Genomic DNA, 27,746 nt, shown 5'->3' on the forward strand with positions numbered 1-27,746 from the left:
CCTATTTAAATAAACTGCTCTGTCCCTGGAGAAGAATACTCACAATAACATAAACCGCAAACCAATTACTGGAATGCAGATGTGGCCCTCGCTCACAGTTACTACAACCATCAGCCATCGAGGGACTGCATTCATTGAAAGCTCCTCAACCTTTGACCCTGACAGGAATACGGCATATAAGCTGGAAATATGTTCATGTTGCCTTCAGGAAATGCTGACACATGGCTTCATCTTGCACCAAAGTATTAAAAAAAATTAATAAGTGGATATTGGTGGTTACCTCTAACAAAGGTAACCACCAATATCTGGTAAAAGGACATGGTATAATGGTAATCATACATTCTGAGGTGTCCCAATATCAAAAATAATGGGCTCTGTGAAGGAAATGCCACTGTATATGCTGCTAAATGTTTCTTTGCCTCCACCATGTTCATTATTTTCATTTATCAGCACACCTTATTGTTTATGATTGCTTACGCAACGTGAAGTAGGAGAATAGTTATCATTTAACAGTTTAGTGTAGTTTTAGGTGTATTGACTTTATATACCATCTTATAATACAAATGTAAATAATAATGTAAATGTAAAGGACAACATTGCCTGGTTCTATTATGTGATATATGATTTTGTTTCAGCTCAGGGAAAAACACCATAACCCCACTCTTTGTGCATAGTGATAAATCTGGTGCAGACAATTTCCTCTCTACAACTCTTTCAAAATAAGAGCGTAAAACAGAGGAATTTGAGGCTGGCAAAGAGACAAAGACGGAGACAAAAAAGCACGGACTGAAATGGTTCAATAAACCCTGTAGCCCTGCCTACATAAAGATCAATAAAACCTGATGATCCTACATGTATCTTTGTTTGCATGTGTGTGGTGTCCAACTGCCAAAAACAAATTTGTTCGTGTGTATGTGTCTATCAACAATTGAATGCGTCAGGCTGAGGCCAGACTACCTTTGGCAAAAACAAACCGTGTGTCTGTGTGTATTCATGTGTGTGTGTGTGTGTGTGCGCGTGTGTGTTTGCATGTGTGCATCTTTTGTCCCGACCTTCTCAGCCGTCGTAAATCTCCTGTGTGTTTGACCTCTGGCCTGATTCCACCACCCCATGCTCTTTGACTTGGAAGTGATCCCTAATAAACCCATAATCCCGTGTGTGTGTGTGCGGGTGTGTGTGAATGTGAGTATATGAGTTTGTTTCCATGATTTGGTCATGAAATCTAAAATGGATACAAACTGCTGTTGGTGCTCAAAACTTCCCTTAATTACATCAAGCTGCAGGACACACACACGCAGATACACACAGTAAATTCAACCTGGCTCGGCCGAGTCGTTTCCATACTGGCAAACGTTATAAAGTTCTGACTCATACTCTCACTCACTTTCTCTTCCACCTCCTCTCATTTTCCCTGTCCACCTCTCATTTCTCTCTCTGTGTTTCTGCCACTTGTTTTCCTGTTTTCCTGTTGATTGCTTTTTGCTTTCTTTTCCTCTCCATCACCCTTTCACTCCTTTTCAGTTCCCTGGCTTTCTATTTCTTTCAATATCAGACGTTTTCTGCCACAAACATTCAGAATGAAAACACTCTCTCTTTTGTCCTTGCTTTCTGTTTCCCTGACACACACCCTTGCTCCTCTCCACCCCCAGTTTCCTCATCTGTTTCTCCGAATATGGTCCTTAGTCCTGCAGCTCCAGAGGAGGAAGCGATTTACGATGCTGACGCTGTCAGATCCCATTTGTCAGAGGGACAGGAGAGTCAGTGCTTGAGATGCCGCAGATACCTTTAAAATGACAGTGTGTTTGTTCTAACAAATCAAACAAAATGAAAGCTGTCATAAAGGTGTGTTTTTGTCTCACTTTATTCGAGTAAATTTGACCACTGGAGTGTTTTTGCAGCAAATGTTTTGGTCACAGTCTCTGGAAGTGAAAATAGCAACTGACACAGACTCTGTCGGTGTGTTTGACAGCTCAGACTGAAAACTTCACTCCAACTTCAGTATTTTCTCTTACCATCCTCCAGATCTCCTTGTTTTTGCTACTATGCTTTGTACACTCACAGTGTCCTTTAACTTCATCAGAACCCTCCTGTCTGGTAATAGCCCACATCTTTTGAACTCCACGACCCCATTTTGTAACGCAGGCTTTCCGTTTAACCTTTGTATTCCCCATGCCCACTCAAAGGCTGATATATTGTAATCCTCAATATTGTTAGGTTCTGAAGTTTGATTTATAGTTGTGTATCAGAGGGTTACAGTGGAGCCTAAACACAGCCGCCTAAGCTACACAATAGCTGATGTTTGCCTCGACAAAAAAAAGGTAACTACACATTGAGGCTGCTGTGTCTACAAAGATAACTTTTGGGGCATGCATGTACTGTAATTTGCTGCTTTGTTCCAGTTGCCAGTGGAGATTTTTAAAAGATAATTTTAAGGAAGTTGCACGACACGCGCTGCAATCGCTGCTCTCTGTGAATGTAAACGTAAACAAGGCGACTGCACAGGCACAGTCTCCTGTTCAGCAATGAGTCAAAGTGAAATAGTTACCTGGATGTAATCCTAATAAGAACTTGCAAAGCCCACCATAGTTCTGTATTAAAAAGTAAATGAAAGAATATAAACACAGGTGGTGTGTGGAATATATTTAAGGCAGGACACGGCCTGATCTGTCTAGTGTTGCGGGGTTGCCATAAATGATGAACGCTGATCTACAAATCAAAACCTACGCTGTTGATATTTACAGCCCATATATACCCTTTGTGTCAGGCATAAATATAAAAGCTTTTCTGGAGACTTTACACATACCAAATGAAGAAAACTGGAAAGTAGCATATCAAGACAGCGGTGTGTGCTTCTGAACAGGTGTGTGTACAGTTTGTAGAGAAGAGCAGAGGGTTTGAACATTATAATAACTAAATATACTTGTTTTTGATTGTTTTTATTATGATGTCAATATGTCATTTAAATATACAGTGTAATAATGTTTTATTGAATTAGTTAAAGTTTAAATATTCTTCATGTCATGTATTTAAAAAGTATCCTTTCAAGCATTGTGCTGTTTGAAAAATGCAGAAGAAAGAAAATGAAATTATATCCATAATCACTTAATTTGTAAATTCTGTATCAGCAGTACAAAGTGTTATCATGTAATGTAAAAGGTAAGCGTCCGGGCCCTGCAGGTTTGTATTTCAGCCCGTAGGAAAGAGATACGACAGGCAGGTTTGAGGTTAGTAAACAGCACTTGAAAGGGTCATGAGTTTTACTGCAGAGGGTTAAAGGTCCAAACATTCATCCTGCTGTAATTGAATTGGCCGGATGTATGAAGCAGCTCCAGTTCAGTTGCACGCACCAACACACAACACAAACACACAAATATACAGTGGAAACACACATGAACTCAGTTTCACATGCACACATGAACTCAGTCACATGGTTAATCAGACACGCGATCATGCCTGAACACATGCACACACACACGCACACACACACACACACACACACACACACACACACACACACGGAGGAACATATTGGTCCTCATCTGTGCCAGCGCTCCATTGACCCATATTGCGCTTTGCCCAGCAGTCAAACGCCTCTCAGTCTCTCTCCAGCCCTTGTCTGACTCACTCTCAGGAGGTTCATCACTGCTACTATCTGCTGACTGAGACCCAAAATCTGCCCTGAATATCTGGATCATGTTGTCCGCTTAGTAAGAGTTAGTAAGCGGGGCGTGAGCATTGCTCCATTTCCCTCTCAGTCAATAACACTTGTAATATGTTGAATTTAAGCTGTTTCTTCTTGTCACACATGTAATTTTGTCACTTGTTCCATTAACGATGGTAGAACAGCTTCTTCTTGTTTTTGTAAAATAATTCAAATTCTCACGTAACGTCACATTATCAGTTCTCTCTTGATTGTATGTAGAAATTAAGAATAAACTAATGTAATGTTGTTCCAGTAGATGTCTGTTATTTCAAATAGTGGATGTTAATTAACAATCTTCAAATATTCCCCAAAATTTGATTATAAACATGATGCAACTTTTGAAATGAAAGGGTTTAAAGGTCGGCTATAAACTCCATGGTCACTACATGTGGTGAACGACATTGGCCCAGAGGGGGTAAAGTGAACAGGGGGAGGAGACTTGAAGCTGTGGTCTGTTCCATACAACCTTGAGCTGAGGGAGGTCACGGGGTCATAAAGGTGGGGAGGTTTGGGACAGAGCAACTAAATCTAGATGCTTTCTGAGACATTCACCGTCTCATTCAGTGATTCTCTGTTTTAGTTTAGACTGAGATGTGTCTGGTATTTCTCTATGTGTGTGTAGCTGTTGGCAGGGTGAGTCTATTTCCCCCATCAGTGCATAAATTTGCACAATAATCTGTGCAGCTGTTCACTAATTGGACGTATCTTCTCACTGATTGGTTGGTTCATTCGTTCAATGATTACTGGGAAATGTATGTCTCTAAATGTGAAGCCTATGTTTATGTGATTGATAGCAAAACATGCACAAAAAAATCTGCCTCAAATCTGACATTGTTAGACCTCATCAGTCTGTGATGCTCACTGTGTTCCAGGTGTTGTCATTGAGATAAAATTTAGCTTCAAGGCTTCAGCAGGTGCATTAATTGATCTTCATGCCTCATGCATGATGGACTTCATGGATGTTGGATGGATGTTGACCATCAGTACAAAATGGTGGCTGTAAGAAATCTTTGTTCTCAGAGACTCACACCTAAACCTGATGTTTAGATATGGTGCATTTAATACAATCTCCACCTCATTATAATGCTAATTAAAGTATCTCAAGGTGATGTTACATTATCGACATTTAGCCAATTATCAGCAGGAGTGAGAAACTTCACACAGCAAAATAAAATATGTCACCAGTAGCAGTTTGTAAACGCCTTAACCAGCATTTAAAAATTAAGGAAAGTACAATGGAATCACTTTGAGGGCAGAGGGCTTGCTAACTGACAGCTTGCCATCTTTGAGAGTTTTTTTTTCCCTCTTCAATAACTCTTTATTGTAAGAAATTATCCTGACAACAAAATACCAGTGAGGAGTAAACAACTCAGTACAGAAAAGATATAAAGAAGGTCTCAGAGCTATTGTGATTAACTAGCATTTATTATGTTCCCAGTTTGCTAGCGTTAGCTTGTAAGCCACTGAATTTCATCAACTAGACTGAACTTCACTGGCATTTTCAGGTGTGACCGAACAATAACTAAACAGTATTAGTGGGGTGTGACTATTTTAGGAGCACATTAGGGAACAGAAGCGGAGGATCAGGGAGGGGAAAATGTTTCAAGGGGAAAAGTGGGGTAAATTTATACATTTTCATCTAAAGGCAGACAGGGAGTAATTCTTACTGCAGACTGCAAATGCAGGTTTGGTATTGATCCCTTCAAATTCCATTCAGTTCATAATGTGCAACATCAATTCCACAATATTACAGTATTAGAAATCAGAAAAGTTATCCCAGCAGCTCTAATCCTGAACCCATTATACTGATCTGTGTATTTTTTTATAAATTCAAGTGAAGCTGTTCTCATCAAGAAGTTTTGATCCATAGATGTACTGTTATTGTTGAATTTCAGAGGCATTGAGCTGGAACTACTCTGTGGCTTACACCATATTTTCATAAATGATTCTCTTAATCCGTTTGACTTTTAACCTCTACCTAGATTTATCACATGGGCAACCTCACTGGATCGAGTATTGAGGAACGTCATTACTGCAGTTTGTGGCTAATGCCTGAAAAGCAGGTCATATGGTAATGAGGGTTCTCAATATACAGCGGGGCGGCAGAGGGGGAAAAATATGAAAATAATAAACTATAGGCTACAGTTAAATGTTTGTACATAAGTGAGTCCTTCTTTACAAAACTTTCCATTTCACTATATGGATGTGCCGTAATGTGTGTTTGTAAGTGTCTGTGTACAGTTTGCATGACAAAGTAAAACCAAAGCTCAGAAAGAAAAACCAAATCTCAGAACACAACCTGGCAGATGAAGGGACATTTCCTCATAAAACTCTCTTGTTAAAAATAACAATAATGCGCTGGTTTCTATTCTAGACTGAGCTTTTCCACATGTTCCTGACCAGCAGAGCAGAACACTAAATCTAGAGTTTCATGAAGCCTTTTATATCAAGTGACAGGACAAATTATTTTAAATACTGGTGTCGAATTGCTCTGTAATAATAACAATAATATTCTTTATTTATAAAGCACTTTTGAAAATCCATGTTACAAAGATTTCAAAGATTAAACAAGAAAATGTTTTTAAGGAATCAAAATACAGTTAATTTGTAAAATGCACAATGCAAGAACTGCTGCTTTATTTAATCCTTCTTTTGCTTTTTCTCGATTAACAACCCTTTGAACCCTAGGCTGTTACTACATGTCTTAGCAATACTGTTATTTCCAGAACATGTGATTTGGTGTGTAAGTGGTAATGTATATTAACTAGGACACCAAATGGAATCTGGAATAAATGTTTAAAGTAGTGTAAAATCTTGGCGCTTTTTTACCAAAATGTCCACAGATTTGAAAGACACCATAAATATCTGTATTAGAATGTGTAGACGAGAGCGTCAGTGCTCCAGCAATATAAACACCATGTTGATGGTTAAATTACTAATGTAAAACAAATCCAATTTCCATTTGGTTGTCCATATGTCTTGGCCAACAGGTGTACAACAAGTTCAATGTTGCCAAGGAGTTAGTAAGTAAGCTCTGAGCTAGGCCTATATTTATTTAATTTTACATTTTGGTGAATCTGCATGCAAGCCATGCTGAATAAGCTGGTAGAAATTACTGTCACCTTAATCAGTGATGTACAAATAGCAATGACAGGTTTACCTTTGATACTTGTTGTGAATCTGAGAAGAATGAGTGCAATTTTTGATGAAGATGGGATTAGTGAACTACTTGATTAGTGAATTTGAAGTAGTTATGGCCTGGAAATTGTTATTATATTTTGTGAATGCAATGTGCGGTAAATGCTTTTGTCAACGGGTGAATGTGTTTGTGTTTATGTCGCATCATACCTGCAGAAGACTCCCATGCCCTCCAGCAGGTAACACTGTCCCCCGTTGAAGCAGTAGTTGGGCAGCATGTCGCAGGGCGAGCGGCAACTTCCGTTCACCGTCTGGTAGCCCACACGACATCCACCCATCCCGTCCGACCCATCTACAGGAGGAGCCGCAACTGGGACGTTTGGTACTGGAGCTCCGGCGCCAGGAAGTGCTTCCCCAGGGATGAAGGAATCAGACCCTGGGACCCGGGGCCTGGAGCGAGCTGGAGACCCAGCAGAGAACCGGAGGTCTTCGTCACTCTCGTAGGCATCGGTTGTGGTGCTGTAGGTGTACTCATCAGTAGTGGGAGACGCTCCATCCTCGTAGGGTGTGAGGTAGTCGTAGTTCTCCGGCATCGCCCAGGAAGTCTGGTCACCTCCCTGTAGCTCATGGGCCAGTGACGAAGGAGAGGGCGGGGCAAGGTCAAGGCTGCGCCCACGAGAGGCAGGGTCGAAGAAGTCCACATGGAGGACATCGGGGTTAGAGGGGTTGGTGGCGGCCGAGGGCGGGGCAGTAGTGGTAATAAGGTGATCCAGGTCAAACATGGCCGTGTCCTTGGCATGGATCCAAGGCGGGTCGGTGTGTGGCAGACGCTCCTCCTCCTCCTCCTCTTCCTCCACTTCCTCCTCCTTGCCCCCCATGACCTCCGGTACTTGTGTGTCGCTAGGCAGCAAGAGCTCCGTTTCAGCCGAATCAGGGCTGAGCTGGGGTGGAGCTGCCACACCCGCTTCCTCCACAGGAGCCACTGTTTCACCAAACATGCCGCTGCTCTGCTCCTCGTCCTCGCCGGCACGGGGGATCCGGCCTGCCCTCGGGGTCACAGTGCTGATCATGTCGGGACTGGCTGAAATGCTCATCTCCTCGACCTTGACAGGCCCCTCCTCCTCGTTAAGCAGGGAAGTAACATTGGCCATGCTGTCCTGCTCTGTGGAGTTTATCCCGACCACGTTTCCTACAAAAGACAAAAACAAAAAAAACGTTTCTTAGTACAAATATAACAACTGAGAAAGTGAGTTTGTTTTAAAGCTTTGAAAGGGAAACATTGGCTTTGTATCTATGACTACTGGATAACAGTATCTTCAATTATTACTCTGCATTATGAATTTTTAATTCATGAAGGTGTTATCCAAGCCTGTTTCGTTTCCTCTCTCTCTTTCACCCCTGTCTCTCCCTCTATATCTCTCAGACCCCAACTGGTTGAGGCAGTTGGCCTACCCAGAGCCTGGTTGTGTTCAAGGTTATGAAATAATAATCACTAGGCCTAATAATAATATTACAAAGACTACGGTCTATTCCTGCTCTATATGAATAGTTCCCTGACATAAGTTCTGCTATGGTTTTGCGCTATGTAAATGAAATTTACTTTCAACTTCCACTGGTTTCGCTGGTTTTCACTTGTTTTGCAATGGACATTGTGGTATGATGATATCCTCAGAAAGTGTGAGTCACACTGAAATTAAAAATATGTGCATGACAAATAAAACTGCTCATCAAACATGTACACAGCTTTAACTGTAGAAAAGTGTACTTCTGTGCAGCAAGCAGTAGAAAAAAGAAAACCATTACTATTAAAAATTCAACAATCAAGACGCTGAAAATAAACTGGTTGAGGACAGACAGGTGAAAACAGCAACATCCCTTTCTGGAAGGCTTGCTGTCAGTTCCAGAAGTAAATACATTAAAATCAATCTCATTGGTACAAATTGAATGTTTATTCACTGATATCTAAAACAAATATAACCCCAAAAAGGTGGCATAAAAGCAGGTCTCAGAAGCAAAAATGTATCTTCCAGGAATATAACCAAATATTAGCTAAGAAGAACTGCAAAAAAAATGCACTGGGCTGTTAGATGCAACATCTGCTGTTGTTTGTATCTGAACTATAATACAAACATACTCATACAATCACCAACTGGTTCAGTTCTCTCTTTCCAAAGACATTTTCCAGCCTCACACAGCAGTGGTCCACTCACTGCCACTCAATAACGTCACAAGCTGAAGTCTTTGCATTATGCGATTGACAAAGTGGGCTCAAGGAGTCTGGCATTTAACCCGACCGGTGAAACAAATTAAAACAAGATGTGATTGGCTGTATACTTATCATCTGGTCGATTACTGCATCCGAGGGCAGCTCATTGAGTCGAGCAAAAAGCCGCTTTACGGCATCTCCCCCATTGGATTAAAGGAATAATTCACTAATGTAGTTGAATGGCAAGGAGCTGGGATTACGGATTATAAGGGTCGGAGAGGGAGGGATTTGGAGACTTTGGGGGGTGCCCTGCAGGGGGTTGAGGTGATGATCTTGAGGAGATCCAGACAAAACAGCGAGACAATTGCAAGAAAGCTTTGAATATGTGAAGATGACACAGAGACTGTTAATCATGAGTGACAAATGAAAATGTCAACAGAGAGTTGAAATAAACCTTACAGTAATGATTAGTTGAGATTTATCTTTTTTTTTTTGTCAGCACCAGTTTCCCAGAACAATGTATCTATACTGCTGACGAGTCTCTGTAGCCACCGCAGTCTAGCCCGGTTTCAGACCTCTGAGTGACCGAATCTTCAATATCTTTTCAGCAATAAATATTTCTGGTGTTGTGCAACGCAGTTGGTCGTGCCGGCATGCCACTTGTTATGTAGCTGCACGGTTGCTGATTATCAAGCTGCAGGTAGTGGTGGTGATGTGATAAACATTTAGGTAATCTTTTCACAGCTTTTAAGTGTTTGCAGAAATACTACAGTACATTTTCCATTTGGATTCAGCCACTACAAGCTGAGAGAAAGTATAAGTTTATTAGTCTATATTGTTTACGAAGCTGCTGGCCTACTACACATCGTATTTTGTTTACTTGCCACACAGAAAAGTTGATTCAAATTAGCCTAAGCAAGCAAGTGCCATTTTGTTTGACATAAAAATGGAGTGGAAACCAGGGCCACTCAGCTCAAAATGTCACTACGGGTTTTGGGTTTTGAAGCACACCTATTGACAGCTGTTCTCCAGGTTGGAAAACAATCGATCCAAACAGAGCTTTGCAGATGGGACAAGGGAATTTCCTGTGTGCTGTTTCTAGACTACTAATTGTGTGAAATTTATGTCGAAGGGGTGGATACGCCAGTCACTGCTGACTGGTTAAAAGGCAAAATATCTGGTTTTCCCAAACACAAATCAGAAAACATAAACTGAAGCCCTATGGCAATTCAGCCTGATTATCATGCTAACAGAAATCTACTCTTGCATTTGGTGACACGTTTTTTTCATTGTCATCAACATAATGAGTTTATTTTATCCTGAAATAACTCCATGACTGCATTCTCATCCCAAAGGTCGTTCAATACTGGCTTCTGTTTACACTGTTTTGTTAGTTTGATGAGCTGTGAGGAAGAAACTATAATATCCAAGCTGACTGTAATGAAGGAATACAACACCCGATGCAACAGTTGGGCTTTTTCTTTTCTGCTAGTTTTGTAGTATCAAGTTGTATCAGACCGTGTCTACACAGATAAAACTTGTTAGCAAGACAGATACATGCTCGTTTTACTTTCTTTAGGGGAACTGCCTCTATCCTTTCCTGCATTTCCCTTGATGCATTTAGACAGCCCACAGAGTGCATACTTTAACTTGATAACGTTCCTAATTAACTAAGTAATAATTGTGTTACTTTTTAGTTACTTACTTTTTACTTTTTGTTATTTTATGGGGACGGAGGTCCTAGACATCCCTGTAAAAACAATGTTATATCTCTGGCATCACAATATATTCAATATAAATTGCTGTTAAATAAGCACTAGACTAAAAGGTCCAGAGAAATCTTATCAACTTATCTTTAATAATGAAATGATGAATTAACATCAGTGCTATCCTTAAATATTCCATCAGTGGCCTCATTGTTGTCATCTACGCTTATGAAAAGGGGTCACATCACATTTATACATCGTGTTTTGGACAACATACAGTATATTCATGTTTTAAGGTTTGGGGGTTCAATTCCCATCCTGAGCCCCTCATGGTCAATAAATGTGCGTATTTGTGGTCATATAAGGAGCTTTGGTAAACAGCCTCCACCAAATGGCATATGTGAGGATATCTGGGAGGATCTTTGCTGACTCTAGATAAGCTCTGACCACGACCCTCTGGGATTTTAATCTGTCCATCTCTAAATGTCTCCTCAACACTCAGTGAGGCTCCATTTACACAGCCAGTGGTTTATTATTTATCATGATCTCCACCAAGGTTTTATGACTTACATGACGTGATGTTTCATTTGGGAACAAACAGACATATTAGGTCCACACCCTCAGATGGTAACAAGCCGCAATGTAATATCTTCATCACGCAGAGACTGCAGCCAGGAAACCAGTACTGCTTGTTGGGCAGCTTTTACACGGTCTCTTTTACCTCTAGTGATTAACTACATGTCACAAAATTTCTAAAAGACGGCCAAAGGATCACATACCTGAACTTTAATCCTATAAATCAAATGGGTTTCTTAATCTTACTTAAATACATACCTAATTGGTTGTTTCTGGCATCACAAGAATTTGTCAGTTTCTCTGCTTTTTTTCTGTTGAATGTCAGTTGACACAATTGAGACATGAATTAGTAACAGTAATCCACTAGCAATTGCTTGAGTTGTACCGCAGGTTTTACATTTAGCTGGAAAGAACAATAACAATTGGTTAAGAGCAACAGACGTAGAGGTTTGATGAGCAATTTCAATCGCAACATATGATGTGATTTTATTGCATTCTGGTCTTTTGAGAGTAATACTAAAATGACATTTTTGTCCCTGCTCCTTCTTGGATGGATATTTTTTTCAGATAGAATGAGGAGAGTAAGAGAGGGGACTGACAAACGGCAGGTCAGATGCAAACTTGTGATGTAGCAAATCATTATCTGCACCTTAACCCCTAGCCCACCGGGGTTATTAGGATTTGTGTAATTGTTGAAGTTTTGTTGAAAAGAACGGGCCCTCGATTATTGGTTCTGGGGAATGTACATGAAAACATGATGTTCACCGCAACATAATGATCCCAGGCAGACACTCAAGATTTAGAACCAGTAAGATCACCTATGGCTGGTGGAAAACTAATACATACACTAGACCATCACAGGATATTAGCTCTGCTTCAGTTTTTCATTTTAAAGAAATTAGTTCTGCTTTTTGCAACACATTGTATATCATAAAGTATTTGTCCTACTGTTGCTGCAGGGGGATTGAATCTTGGGTGCAAAAGTCTACGTGTTATTCCCCAAGCACCCACTGTCAAAGTACCCTTGAGCAAGGCTTTTTTCTACCAGTGGCTGCTTCTCTTGCCAATGAAGAGGATAATATGGTTGAATTGTATCAATGAATGTAAAGCCGGGCAGTGCAAGTAAAGAGCATGTCTGCAAAAAAAAAATCTTTCCTGAACAACCACTGATCAATAAATATTTTACTCCAAAATAAACCAATACATATCAATGGATCAGTCATCATCAGGCGCACGTGTGACAGGTGGAAGGCTTCAGTTTATTGAATATTTTGTTTTGTGGCGCAGCAGCAATGAGCTTCGTCTTTGAAGCCGAGGTCGTTCTCGGGTTAATCCTTCCAGCAGTCCCACAATCCTCTGCTGTTTAACACATCAACTGAGCAGCCCAGGATAATGTGCCAAAACCATGCTCTCACTCACACACACACACACACACACACTTTCATAAAGAATAAAGCTTTTTACGCACTAAATGCTTGATGCTCACCAGGAAATTAGGATTCAAGACCGTAAATGTCCGCCTCCCTCTTAAGCACACATGAAAGCAATCATACTCGGCTTTGTTATCTCTCGCTTGTGTCTTCTGTCAACCACACACACCTGACAGCAATACACTCATTAACTGACAGTTTCTCTGGATGCGTGCAGTGTTGTCAGCTTTCAGCCCCTGCTGCTGCAACAGGCCTGATAAATACAAACTCTACAGTCTGGAAAACAGCCAGAAATGGCTGCTGCACAACCAGAGAGAATGAAAGGGGTGATGAGAAGAGATACAGTAACAGGGAGTATTGACACATCATGGAAAACTGAGGGAGGATGTGACAAAGTGAGGGATGGAGAGAGATGTTGAAAACGACAGAGTGAGAGTGACAGAGAGAGGGAAAGAGGAAGGGAGACGCATTAATGATCTATGAAAGACTCTTAAGAGTCTCAGCAGTCGAGGGGAAAACAGTCTAGAGAGACCTTCTATCTACTCTGTACTGTCTACTACCAGTGGCCTCAAATCTCACACACTGCTTCAACTGGGTTATTTTACAATATGATGCTACAAGAGCCCACACTTGCTGAAGGAAACTGCATGACTCTTGTGCTGGTTCAATGCAGGCATCCATAATTTGGCTTGCAGACCCTGCACAAGCTTTTTAAAACCTCTTTAGACAAGTCTGTTTAGGTGATGCTGTTGTGTATGTGACTCTGAATCATCATTTAGTACGCTTATATGCACAATAGTATCCTGGCTTTAATCATAGTCAGGATATGGTGTTTACTTGGAACATGAGAAACCTGGTTATTCATATCCCAGTATACAATGCCCAGGTATCTAATAGCCTGCGTGCAGTCTAGTCAGACTTTAGTTTAGAATGTTGATTATCATTATATCAATTTACATCACTTTTTTTCACTGACTACTACAAGTTGAGGACACACTCCATCTGACATCAACAGTTTCAAAACCAGGATATGATGTAAATGCTCCATATTTGTATAGCGCCTTTCTAGTCTTTTCGACCACTCAAAGCGCTTTTTACACTACATCTGCATTCACCAGTCACACACATTCATTCACTTAAGTGCTCAAACGGAAACTAACATTCACACACTGGCGGAACAGCCACCAGTGTGGCAGCAATTTGGGGTTAAGTATCTTGCCCAAGGACACTTCGACACGCAACCAGGGGGAGCCTGGGATTGAACCGCCGACCTTCCGATTAACGGCCAACCCGGTCTACCTCGTGAGTTTTGGATAAACAGAAGCAGTCTTCAGAAATACCCGCTTTTCACCAGCAACACCTGGATACAGGTTTGGCATCTTCCAATACCTTCACAATAATATGTAATATTAATATTACTATATTTCAAGTCATTTTTATCTGTGGCATTATCTATCTCTATTAGAGCAACTACCTGGAGTCAGTTCTGTATTGGCTTCATCATTAAGGCCCCATCCACACTACTTTTTAGTTTACAAACGGAGAATTAAAACGAATACGATCTCCGTCCACTCCAGCGTTTTAGCTGCATATCAGAGGTGATCCCCATCTACATTAAAACGATTGAAAATGCACATCTAGTGCCTGTTCAGGTACACTGGGCATGCGCGTGCCAGTGTAAACAAGAAGCAGATGGTCTATTCCGTAATTACAGATGATTTGGCGAAACAATAAAGAAATAACGAGCTGGGACTGTTACTGAATGAACAGACTGGGAGTCGTTGCAAAGTCAACGGCGACGTGCACAGTAGTCTACAAGTGTAGGTAGGCAGATAGGCCAAAGTGTTATTTGCACGGTACAGAATATTTTAATAAAAATACCAAAACTAAAACTGTCAGTAGCATTGTGTTTCTGTTTTGCATGACTTATGATACCCAATCAGACAGCTGAGCGTGAGCAGATGCATCATTGTTTTTAAAGTCCTCCGTTTTGGCCCATCTTCACTAAAACGCAAAATTCTCCGTTTTAGGTCTTTGTTTTCGCCGTTTTAGTCTGGAAGTGCAAATATAACAAAATGTCTCCGTTTCATTTAAAAAACGGAGTAGAGTGGATGGGGCTTAAAATTTCAACATAAAATTCAAACACATATTTTCATATAATTGGTAATATAGCATCACATGTCCAATGAATAAGAAATTAACTAACAATTTGATGGATTGCCATGATATTTGGTACACACATTCGTGTCTCCCTTAGGGTGAATTGGTGATCCCCTGATTTTTTATCTAGCACCATCATCAGGTCAAATTTTAAACTTTAGTTTATGACCAAACACCTGCAAAACTAATGCCATTTCCTTCAGCCTCAGCTGCACTTTGTAAACATTGTACATGTTAAAAAGCATTTTGGAATTGTCATGGTGAGCATGTTAGTGTGCTGAATAAGCGTAGAGCTACCTCACAGAGCTGCTAACCTGCTGTAGACTCTTTAGTCCTGTTAACTAAACCTTTCACACCACCAGGGACGCCACATTTCCACAATCACTAATCATAAGAAAATAAAAAGTACAACAGTAAAACTAACAAACATTGCACGCACATACGTGGGCAGTGACACATATTCATACACAAACTATCACAACTTAGGTAGTCTGCTGTAGGAGACCACAGTGGTCTCAGTCTGAAGCCAGAATCCTCACTCTGCATCTCTGGACTGAGCTCAATTAAGTGAAGTTGTCTCCCTCTCGCTGCCTCATTAGCCTAATTGGATTAATGAGGAGGAACCTTTTGATGGATAGTTGGTTTAGGAGCAGCATGGCGAGCTTTGTGGATGCTTGAGAAAGTAAATTTTGCATCAAACTGGTAGATATTCTGCAGTTTTTGTAGAAAATATACAGCCCATTCAGAATGGAGTAATGTGGGTCTGTCAATTATTGTTTGATTAGCTCTGACAGAAGTATTAAAGCTGCTACAAGTAATATCAATAAAGTTTAAATGCACAAATTTAATATCTAAGTGTCTAAATCATGTCTAATAATCTCTTTTGGTTCTGTGCAGTAAACACAACAGGAAATGAATCAGTATAACAAGACAATGATGTCCAAACACTCCGTAAAGTTCTAATACTACACATGAGGACGAATAATGATCCACTGAGTAATGATTTGTGTAATCACAGTGCACAGTTTTAGTTGAAGTTTTTACTGGATTTGAAAATCAGTTTTTCCTTTAGAATTCTGATGGATTTGAAGTAATGAATAAAGAAGACTGAGGCTTTCCATCTCATTGAAGCTCTTGTGTTTTTGTTGTATGTCCAGTGGGGTTTTAAATAAATTCAAGGTCCCGTGTGTTATAAAGCATAGTCATCACATACTGGATTTCATGAAAGGCTTGTTCTGGAGAAAGATTTCTGCCGGTTATAACTGACTCACCACAGTGTATCAAAAACTAATCTCGACCTTGTGGCAGCTTCTTTGATTGTTTTAAACTTAATAACAATCTAGGACTCAATAAAAGACTAAATGAGTCGGTAAGACAGATTGACTTAGGGGCACGATTCAGCAATTAGTGCTTCGAAAATACAAGCCTATAGCTAAACCAGCAATGATCAGCGTCTTTTATCCAATTAGAGCCACCGACCTGGCAGACTAGACATCAGCTGGCAGGGTTGGGGATGGGTTGAGTTGGGACAGGTCAGGTCAGGGTTACAGACTCAGTCTGGGTCCAGCACAGCCCAAATGAGACAAAAAACTGATGGAATAAAAGAGTCTTTCTTTGTTTGCCTCCCACTTTACATGAGATAATCAAACAGTATTACATAAGGAGATTCCTCACACTGCATGTCTGTGAATCTGTTTGGGCTTTGTGTGTGTGTGTGTGTGTGTGTGTGTTGTCTCTTTGCCAATATAACCCACTGGTAATTGGGGTAGCTTCCAGCTCCTCTGGTGAAGGGTGTGGATGCTCATAATGAGAAGAATTTGGCATGTCTCCGTGTGTGTGTGTGTGTGCGTGTGTGTGAGAGACTGACTGTTTGGGGGTGATGGCGCCTAAAAGCCAAGTGCTGTTAGCCTGTGCTGGCGACCCTCAGGCTTTGCCTTTTGTTTAACCCAGATCAGTTTGGAGAGGGGAAGCCGCTAAACCACCCACAGACCCGGGGTACTTTGATAGGCTGTGACAGAATGTAAAGAGGAACCTAACTGGTTTTGACAGATAGGGCCTGCCAGCCAGTTTGCTGACCCAGACTGGAGGGAGAAGGGGAAAGGTAAAAATGGCAGATACAAAAGCTTACAAAAAGTAACAATATGGAGGTTCCTGTACGGGTAAATAAATGTTAAAATCTCAATAAATGTTTTGTTTATATTTCACTTATTATATAAAATGTAAATCCCACTATAGCTTATGTAGTGCAGTTTAAGTGCCGGTACAAATTACAACTCAAATTTTCTACAATGAGCATTCACATGCTCACTGTCCACTATTAGCAAGTAATTAAACTGGAAGGTGCAAAATTTTCCTTGGAGTCACTTATTTAGCCAAGAAGAAATGGCAAAGTGGTGCCGGTCTTCCATTATATATCAGTTATAAAGGGCTGTGCTGTTTTACCAAGTGTGAGTGAGAAAGGTCAGAGATAAAAATAGGTGAGTCACAGTAAGGGGACAAAATTGCATTTATAATTGCCATTACCACAATGGTGTCCTCCTCTGTGGTGTTCAATGTGAGCAAGGTCATATCAATATATAGTATACAGTATATAAGCTAAATTAGATTAAACGCAAATTGATGGTTGAGTTTTGGATTCCCAATTTAACTATTTTGTGGACAAAAATATTCATGGAGAAGCTTTTAGCCTTTGGGAGTTGATAATATAATCAGATAATCCTAATTAGCAGAATTGGTAGTAAAATAATATCAATTTATACCTTTGTAGAATTTGCTCTAAGTCTACTGGGAGAACTCATGTTAAGAGCAAATGAAATCTTGTGCAAATACTATTATGTGGCCTATGTACATATAGTAATTTTCATTCAATAAAATCTAATTTTGGTTCTCAGTTATATTTCTTGGGTAGATTTATTATGAATCCCATTTTTTTTAAACTCACCACCACAATCATTGTCTAATTGTTTAAGAATTGTTTAATGTATTTGATTGTTTTGTGTTTTCTTATGCAGATTAATAAAATAAAATGAATAGACTAAAAAAAACACTTCAGTGTTCCTTGTCAATATTTACTTTGTCCTCGGTGTGAATGCATTTTTTCTCAATTTCTTAAGCACATTTCTTGAAATTCTCGAAAACGTCCATTCCGAAAAACCCATTACTTCTCTGCCAATTCCCCAAACCTCCCATTTTCAGGTCAAAATGAAACTCCCCACTCAAAACAATTTAATCTTGCTGAAAAACCAAACTTTGCCACACAAGCCATCAGAAACACACACACTACCACACAGTCTTACACACTGGGAATAGTGTTTAGGGAAATGAATGCACTTTTTGATAAATGGTGTTATGGTTGTGACATTTTTGTTTAAAAGCCTGGTTATAGTGTTTAAGCAATCAAAAAAAAACTGCAATAAAACTTAAAGATCACCCCAGTATTTGCAAATACATTTGGACAAACATTACGGAAACTAGGGAACTGGGATTATTGTTAGTTCCGTTTTCTCTGCTTATTAAAACTGACTTCAGTGTGACTGTTTTCTGCTTTCTTGGGATGTGTATGGATAGAAAACACATAGGAAAGATGATTGAATTAATGTTTCTAAAAACTGATTGTAGTGAGCGCAGATGAAGCAGAGTGACGGAAAGCCTCTTTTATTCATTCTCATTGATTTTGGCTTCAAATACCTGAACCTCAAGAGAACCACACACACAAACGCACACTCTTCTCTCATTCCCACACTCATTCACTAATGAATAAGACATGGGGCTTTTTTATCTTTACTTAATGCTGCTCATTAATATCGATATTAAGAGGAAATGCACAGGTCTGCATTAGCTCTAATTGAAAACCACTGCATCGATTTTACACCAGCCACTCTCACTCTTCCTCATCGTCGTCGTTCGTTTATTATTTTTCTCCCTGTCTTGCCATCTCCTCTTCATCTCTCAATTCTTATCTCATAAATGTTCATTTCATCCCTCTCTCTCCTCCCCTCCCCTCATCAAATAAATAATTTAATTTCTGCAATTTCCTCCTCTTTTCCTTTCTTTTTTCTCTCTTTCTTAAAGCATTCCTGCCTCAGTTTTTATCATCTTCTCTGTGTTTCTCTCTCTTATTTCTCCCTCCATCACATAAATCCTTTCATTTCTGACTCCACAGGTGGTGGGATGGAGGAAGGATGTGTTGCCATGGAAACAGTATTGGGCCTCGCTGGAGTTGCGGCGCTGCAAACCCGACAAGATCTGCTTGCACACACATTAAACATGTGCGCACAGGGATACACACACCTAATAATAATGTGTTTATCTTTGAAGAACTGTGATTTTATGAGGTTGAAACTGTGAAATTCCTGCATGGTATGTGTGCAAGCATGCACGTGTATGAGGCCATGCATATAAGATTTCCACATTTACAAATTCATAAGCTGTGTGTGTGTGTGTGTGTGTTTGCACATGTAATAAGTGCATACATACTGTATGTGTGCATCCATGCATCTACACTAACACAGTCCATTTTGTTCTTCCCTCGGGACCTTATTTTGAACGGTCAAGAAATCACTATAAACTAAACAATGATGGTAAGCATCCTCTTGCAGCAAAGTAGACTAGTAGGTTTTAGATGTATGAGGACATAAAATCTTGTTCACAATCAATCAATCTACTCCTTCTAAAAACCTTTTATATATTGTTCAGATATTGTTGTACTGCTGCTGACTTCTGATCTGTTAGGTATATTGTTTGTCTATGTATTTATTGTCTTCAGGGCTCCAACTTATAATTATTTTCATCATCCATTAATCTGATAATTTCTCTATTAATCAAGTAGTCTATCTATCACTTCTTTAGTCTGATCAACAGTCAAAATAAAAAGATATTGAGTTCACTATCATGGAGGTGAACCAGAAAATATTGACATTTGAGAAGCTTGAACTGGTGAATTTTTTGACAATTTGCTAAAAGCAAAGGTTATAAACATCTCGCAATCAGCTAACTGATTAATTGAGAAATCATTTTAGCTCCAACTGTCTTTGTTCTATTTTATTCTATTCTATTGTGTAAGTCTGAACATAACTCTACTTGTCTAATTATGTGTCTTTCTGCTGAACCTTCGAATGTTGCCATGACAGGTGTGTGTCTGTGTGTGTGTGTGTGTGTGTGCATGTATGTTCACAGAGGAGTGTGATGGGTGGACTGAATGCTAATATGACAGAAGAAGACGGGGGGAGGAACGAGGAACGTGCACGGCCAGACAGAGAGGAGAGAGGAGCTAGTGCACGAGCATGAACTCAATGACTCGCTTCACCAAGGACACAGTGTTACACAGACAGTCTAGCGCAAGGCATATATGGCATATAGACAGTAGAAAGCACTCGTACTGTAGCATACATACACACAAAGAGACAGGTGGAAACCTACACACAAACAAAAGGATGTGCTCTTGTCTCATCTTCCATCTTTTTTCACCGTTTGTCTCTCACACACATTTACCTCCTATGAATACACACACAAACATGTAAATTATTGTTCAAGGGCACCCAGAGTTTTGAGAACAACGCCAACTCAGCACTGCTATAAAAAAAAAGCACACATAGTGTACGCTAATTGTTTTGTCTTTGAGCGGGAAGGACAGAAGCAGAAGCACTGTCAAGCTGCTCATGAAACTTTGTCGGGTCGTACGATGACCTTCTCCACCTGCAGTTAAAAAACTTCACTACAAAGGACGGTGACAATCACACCCCGAACAACTGTCATACCTGCGAGTCAGAGCTGCAGCAAAACAACACCTGGATGCTAACAAGGACAACGGCATGGAGGAGAAACACCGGCACAGAGGGACACTTACATCTTGGATGGTGCGGCTCTTAAGTGAGTTGCAGAAGGTCGAAACCTTTTGTATAAACTGTGTTGTTTCAGGTGCTGCCACTGTCGAAATCTCTTTTTATGCTAAAACTTAAAAAACTTACAAGTAGTTTCCCCAAGCATTTTATTTATGTCTGAGCTGAAAACATTGCGCTATGGGAACGTCAGGGTACAGTGAGCTGTAAACTTTATTATTATTAGCAGTAGACTTTCTGTTCATTCTGCAGTATTTGTGTGTTTTGACTGAATCTTACATTCAAGTTCAAGTGACCCATGACAAGATGGTTTCTCAGTCATTTTTATCTCGATTTAAAACACTAAGAGGAGAATAACATTTGCCATACAGTCTTGTTTATGTTTTTTGTTTTAACAGTAATTGGTTATTATCAACTAAAATCAATTAATCAATTAATCAAGGTCACAGGCTCTTTGTTATTATTGATCACACAACGCTTACAGTAATATACAATTAGTGTATTAGCCATTGATGAGACACTAAAATCTCCCACTGAAAACTAAGATAATTAGATTTTTTAGGGTTAACAGCTGTTGGAAGGAGGAATAAACCTACTAACTGTGGAACATGAAAAGCTTTAAATTAAGAGTTAATGAATAATAGCCAGAAAATCACTTTCCATTGTAGGGGACATCATTAGCTTCTATGCAATTTTAAATAAAAAATATGCAGTTACACTAATATTTAGTGTGAGTAAAGCTTCTGTTCAAAACATAAACAGTTTTTGTTGCCTATAGCTTAAACAGTTTAGTATGTATTTATGTAACTGTTTAACGGACCTTTCCTGTACACAAGATCCTGCTCACTTACTTCTGTTGTTACATATTCAAAATGATAAAAAAACAAACTTAATTCTCGCATAATTTTCAGCTGCAACACAATAACCTGTGTTTCAGATTTGGTGCCCATTTAAAAAATTGTTTTAACTTTGTTTTATGAGGACATTTGCACCTCAGGCTAAAATGCACACAGTCACACACACACACGCAAGCACACACACACACACACACACACACACACACGTCTATGTTCAGTACAGTACATCTGCACAAACAAACACAGTAACACAGAGAGAAGCCAGCAGCTGGTCGGGTCAAGCCTATGGTCACCTACGTATGCTAATGTTGGCCCTGCAGGCACATCCAGGTGGGAGGATATTATAAATGAGATTAGGATCACTTAGTTTCCCAACAAACAGATTTATGTGGGATGAGGCACATAATCGCCACCACCGATTTCAATTTTAGTGCTGCGAGAAAAGTTCCTGTCCCTCCTTGTTCCCGAGTGAGAAAAGACTCATACGGTGGTTTAATCCAAAACCCCTTTTACCACAATAATTTGGGCTTCATTATGGATTTTTTTTAATCAGTTGTTTAATCTATCAAAGGCAAAAAAATTAATCTGAAAACAATAAATGTTTGACAACTTTAAAATTATGTGAAGTAAAGGCAATACTTGGTTAAAGTTGAAGAATGATCATAGTTATGGTTAACAAAAACTAAACTATAACAAAATATATTTTTTATAACATGTCTTATTAATATTGTGAAAGTTGAAAAGTGCCAAATGCACTGTCAGCACTGGTTAGCACTTAGTAGATAACACCATCATGAACAGTTTCTACTGGAGACATTTCGACATGTTGCAGAAGGAAAAGCACAGGTGTCAAAGATGGCTGAATTCCATTTAGCTGCATCAGTGACAGGGTAGTCTGATGCTGGTTCACTGTCACACTGTCATGATTTACTGGGACAAAAAAACTGAGTCTTTGTTAATGTTATTAGTAACACCTGTGCTTTCCCTGCAATGACAAGTCAAAATGTCTGCTGTGAAAAAGGCTGATTATATGATCTAATGTCTCAGTGAAAAGAGTAACAGAGTAACTGTGACTGAAACTTCTGACTCAAGACTGACAATTGACATCGCTGCAGTCTTTCCTTTTGCTGTCAGTCTGCGAACATGATTGCATGTTACTGCTAATTGCTCTCCTACCTGATCCCTTTCAGGCTTCAGCAGTTCGACATACGTGTTCAGCTGCTTTACTTTGATGAATCATCAGCCATCAACCCTGGCTGCTCTGTATGTCGATCACTCAGCGTCAAACATCGCACATAAAAAAAAACCCTGATGCTTTGTCTAAAGTAACCTCACTTTCTGTTTAAACCACGGTTTTAAGAAATCTGAAGTACCGACGCTGAATCTGAACATGAATGTTTCCCAAAATAATTTCAAGGCACACTGTAGATGATCTGTGAGGTGCCACACAACTTTGAAGGCAAATGTTCCCTAAAAATGCTACATCTTACTTTTGGCATTCAAATTACAGTCAAAACACTGATGTGTGCACAGTAGTAAACGAGTACATCTGCTTAAAATCAAACACAGAATGCAGCACATGAAATCATGCAGAAATAATGAATGTACATGTGCAAATAATGATATCATCTACACATTAGAGCTGGTAATGACGGACTGCACCCATTGCCAGTGGCTTTGGACACATGCACACGCACACGCACACACACAGACACACACACACACACACACACATTTCTGCGTGTATGCGGTCAGTAGTCGCAGAGCCACCAGACAAAGAAATATCAACGTGTGCCAAACTCCTACCAACATTTTGAGCCTTAATAAAATTCTAAGCACAAACACATTATGGTGGCGGTATGAACACGCTGTTCTGCCAGTCGGTGTTGGATGGATGGATGTGTGTGGTTTCCATGGCGACAGGAATATCCAAAGGACAGAGTGCAACGCCATTGTTCACCAATAACCACAGCTGTAGCTTTTGTTTGTGTGTTTTTTCGTTCCCTACACTCCGATAAAAAGAAGACTCGATTGGGTTAGTGGAGTCATGGGAGGGAGGATTTGGATTGAAGATTAACCCACTGCACATCAAAGAATATCTGTCAGCTAGCAGATATGTGTCAGCAGGCCAGAGAGCAAAAAAAAGGAGGAAGAGGAAGATGAAAGGATAGGGGAAGAGCATAGAAGAACCTCTACATCCTCGAGTTTCAGTGCAGAACTGAGAAACCATTACTCTGTCAATCACCTATCTACCAGCCTAACTGTTCATGGGGGAAGGGAGGATGGGAGGGACGTCGGCATCATCTGTAGTATTATCTGTATTAAACACACAGATGGAGGTGGAGGATTGCAAATGGCCACCGGAGAAAGACAGGAATTGACTGACGGTTTTCTATCGGCTGTCATCAGTTTACGGCAGTTGGCCTTGGTTGTCTGAACATCATTCAGAGATGTGGGGCAAGCTGCCGCATCCTCACTTCACCGGTGAAGCGAGACGTGTGTGTGTGTGTGTGTGTGTGTGTGTGTGTGTAGTGATGGTGTGTGACGGGGATGAAGGAGGAGGGTTAGCCCCCGGTTGTTTTGAGGCGTTTGCACCAGATCTGCCAACCTCTTTTTGTTAAATATTCACCTGAGTTTGAGCTGACATAAAGTCCCTGCTGCAGCATTGATGAAAAGTGAGTTTAAGATGATCATGTGATATTTTATGATATAAAAATAGGATATATTTAATATCCTACATTGATCCCCAGACACTGCAAAAACACAGTTTTAGCAACACTAGCCTCTGTGGCTCTGTGGATGGCAATGTCTGTCGGTCAGTCCAGCACTTTGTCCAGACTGTAATATCTCAACAGCTGTGGAATGGATTGCCATGAAATTTTGCTCATGGTTTCCAGAGGATGAATCCCAGTGACTGTGATCCTATGACATTTTCTTCTAGTGCTAGTGCTAGTGCTTCTAGTAAGTTTTGCGTGAAATAACTATTGGATGGATTGCTACTAAATGTGGTTCAGATATTCATATCCCCATCAGGATAAATTATAATTATGTTTGTGACCCTTAACTTTTCCTCTAGAGCCATCATCAGGTCAAATTTTCCCACAGCCTAAGGTATACTTTATTTTTAGTGCGAATTAGCAAATGTTAGCACACTAAATTAAGACAGTGAAAATTGCAAACATTATACTTGCTAAACATTGTTAAGCTCAAAGCACCACTGTGTTTGAGTAGAGCCTCACAGAGCCACTAGCATGTCTTTTATTGAGAGAAAGAGAATTTCACTCTGTTTCCACCGCAGACTTGTTTCTTGATTCCAGCGCAGCAACCTGCATTATTCTGTCATGTCTTCGATGTTACTGCAGTGAAAGATGTGTTCATAGGTCCAGCAGTCAAACATGATTGGATAATATGGATTTCTTGCAGCGCAGAAAGGAAAATGTCTTTTCGTCATCGCCCCTCTGGCGGAGGTGTCAGCTGGTGTAGCTCCTGGAGAGCAGCAGGGAGTGAGGTGCTTTGCTCAAGGGCGCTTCATTAGATGAGACTATACAGAGAGCTAAACCCACCTCTAGTCAGGGTCAGTCAACACATCCAAAACACTTGAATATTACTTTTGAAATTCCTTAGATTTATATTTCTGATGTATTTATTTGAATCTTCAACAGAACGGTTTGACATCTCTGCAACCAGCAGAGAATCTAGGAAGTCACTGCACTCCCGCACATAACCACTGTGAACTAACATTTTAAATATATATATCTATATACCCCTGCATCCAGACTTTGTGCTAAGCTACGCTAAGTGCCTACTGGCTATAGCTTCATATTTAACTAACAGACTAAAGAGAGTATCAATCTTTTGATCTAACTCTTGGTAAGAGAGCGAGTAAGCCTATTTCTCAAAATGTCACATTATTCCTTTAAAAAACAAACTGCCAAGTGATTTTCACAATGTTCTTTTATTCATGTGCATTACACTGTCTAAACACTGGTTAGATGCGCTCATATTTTATACTCCTATAAGACATTATGGGTGGAACTGGGAACCAATGCACTTGCCCCATTAAAAAGGAAAGAAAAGGCGTTCATAGCCATTACATTTGAGGGGAAACTGAATGGAAGGCTGGTGACTGGACTGGCATAAATTAGGCAGTGTCCTAAAATCATTATGTATTTTTCTCAAATAGGCAGCTGACAAGGAACATGGCTATTGGATGTTCCACTGATGTGAGTTTTTCCCTTTTAGAAAGCTCCAAGATAGATTTTTGCGCTCCATGTAATACAACATCATTTTTGTGGACTTCACCTTGCCATCACACTCCATCAATTTCAGCCAGTGCGATGACAACAATCAGCCAGATTATATTGGATTATAACGCCAGACTGATTTCATCTTGTGCACGATCCTGCATTATTAATCTGACTCTAATGTAGACCGCCGTGCGCAATGAATCTCAGACAAAGAGAACAAGAGAGAAACAGAGCCGTGTCTTAAAAAAAAATGTTTACTCGAGTGTTTTTTTCTTCTTCTACTACCCTATCTGTGTATCAGAATGTCCGTCCAGATCCCTTCATGAATTATTCATCATGTCCCCCGGCCCTAATCCTCGCCTTTGTGTCGCTGTAGTGCCAGTGCGCCTCGGGGATCTAGTTTACTGCATCGACTGGACGCTGTCACTATTACACATAATTTCTCCTATAATATTCCTACAGTGGCTCATTGTGGATGCTGCTATTCTGATGATTTAGTGACCTGATTTTTCTGTGATCGCCTCCTAAGATGCCACTGTACCTCTTCAGACTGTAGCCTAAAATGACTTCAATGTCTACAATTCTCAGCAGTGAGCTGATAGTGACTTTATAGCATATTCATATCTTGTCTCTATGACATTCCTTTAATATTTGTCCTTACAATGTAGGATCTTACAATATTTCACTTAATGCCCTAATATCCTGTCTTGCAGTGTTCCTAATGGGTGTACATTGACCTCATTTCTACATGTGTCTTGTGTCTCTATAATATTCAGAAGGACTTCTACTTATGTCTTTATTGTGACCTAATTTCAGTTTATGCCATTTTTGTCTCCTTTGAAATCTCTGAAATATTTCTACAGGGATATGGTGTTCAATAATGACTTAATCATGAAATGTCTGTCCCTTAGGCATCAACATAAAACTCTTGTGGGATTTGAAAATTCTTATGATATTCCTACAGTAGCCTATATTAAGCAATATCTCCTCTCGTATACATAGAACCGAAATCCATATTCTTCAAAATCCAATTTATTATCAGTTTGCAGTGACTGGAAAATATCTAAGACCATTATAGTGTTCAGATTACTGTCACCAAATTTGACTAACCAATTGTCTATCAATGGCAGTTGAGCGTGAAGTGCTTCCTAACCTACAATCGGAGCCTCACTGACCTCCTTTCTGGCTGCCCTGTGGGAGTGTGTTTAGGTACCCTGAGTCCACAGAGAGGACGTGCTGCAGCAGCAAGAAAATTAAGCAATCCATGTGGCACGTTTTTGCATGATTAAAGTGCACATTGAAGGACGGTTTCTTACCTTGGACAGCCAGCGGGATCAAGTGCAGAGCCAGGACGCACGACAGCAGTGTTAGTCTCCAGCATCCCGTGCAAAAGCTCGCCTCCTTCCCCTGCATCCTCGCCGTGCAATGATAGCCTAAGATGATCAGAAGAAGAAGAAGGAAATTCCTGTTCTAATAGTGGTAACAGAGTTCAAAAAACGTGCCAAAAAGTAATCCGGACAAGTTGATTTGCTTGCAGTCTAGACTCCAGCCACCCTGCGCTTCTCCTCCATAGCCGCTTGGTCTCAGATGTCTCCTCGTATCCGCTGCTATTTCACACGCTCAGCTCAGTTAAGCACACTGAGGTTGGTTACGGCTCCATTGCCAGAGAAACGGCGGTCGGAGACGGCGAGGAGAGGGTGGGGTGATGGAGGAGGAGGCGGGGGTTGCGTTTGGGGGCGCAAACGCACGCCGTGGCTCGGCTTGGCTTGGTTCGATTCGGAACGGATCGGTGCTTTGGGCACTTTGTGTGAGAGGGAAACAAACGCACGGCTGAGTGCAGCGCGCTGGGTAGCCTTCTCTTCATCTGGGGGGGGGGGGGGGGTGTT

The 27,746-nt window shown here is 40.4% G+C and overlaps 1 protein-coding gene across 3 annotated transcripts in view; it reads right to left on the minus strand.

Moving 5' to 3' along the window:
• The window catches only part of cspg5a (chondroitin sulfate proteoglycan 5a), a 62,329-nt gene that overhangs the window by 28,892 nt on the left and 5,691 nt on the right, over positions 1 to 27,746 (minus strand). For all 3 annotated transcript variants that reach the window (XM_046044097.1, XM_046044099.1, XM_046044098.1), the window contains exons 2-3: positions 27,177 to 27,293; positions 7,052 to 8,030 (exon numbers count right to left, since the gene is read on the minus strand). In XM_046044097.1, the coding sequence (XP_045900053.1) occupies positions 7,052 to 8,030; positions 27,177 to 27,293 (1,096 nt within the window). The remainder of the gene's footprint in view (positions 1 to 7,051; positions 8,031 to 27,176; positions 27,294 to 27,746) is intronic.

This window comes from Micropterus dolomieu, linkage group LG03 (genome assembly GCF_021292245.1).
Source record: "Micropterus dolomieu isolate WLL.071019.BEF.003 ecotype Adirondacks linkage group LG03, ASM2129224v1, whole genome shotgun sequence".
In the NCBI taxonomy this organism is placed as follows: domain Eukaryota; kingdom Metazoa; phylum Chordata; class Actinopteri; order Centrarchiformes; family Centrarchidae; genus Micropterus; species Micropterus dolomieu.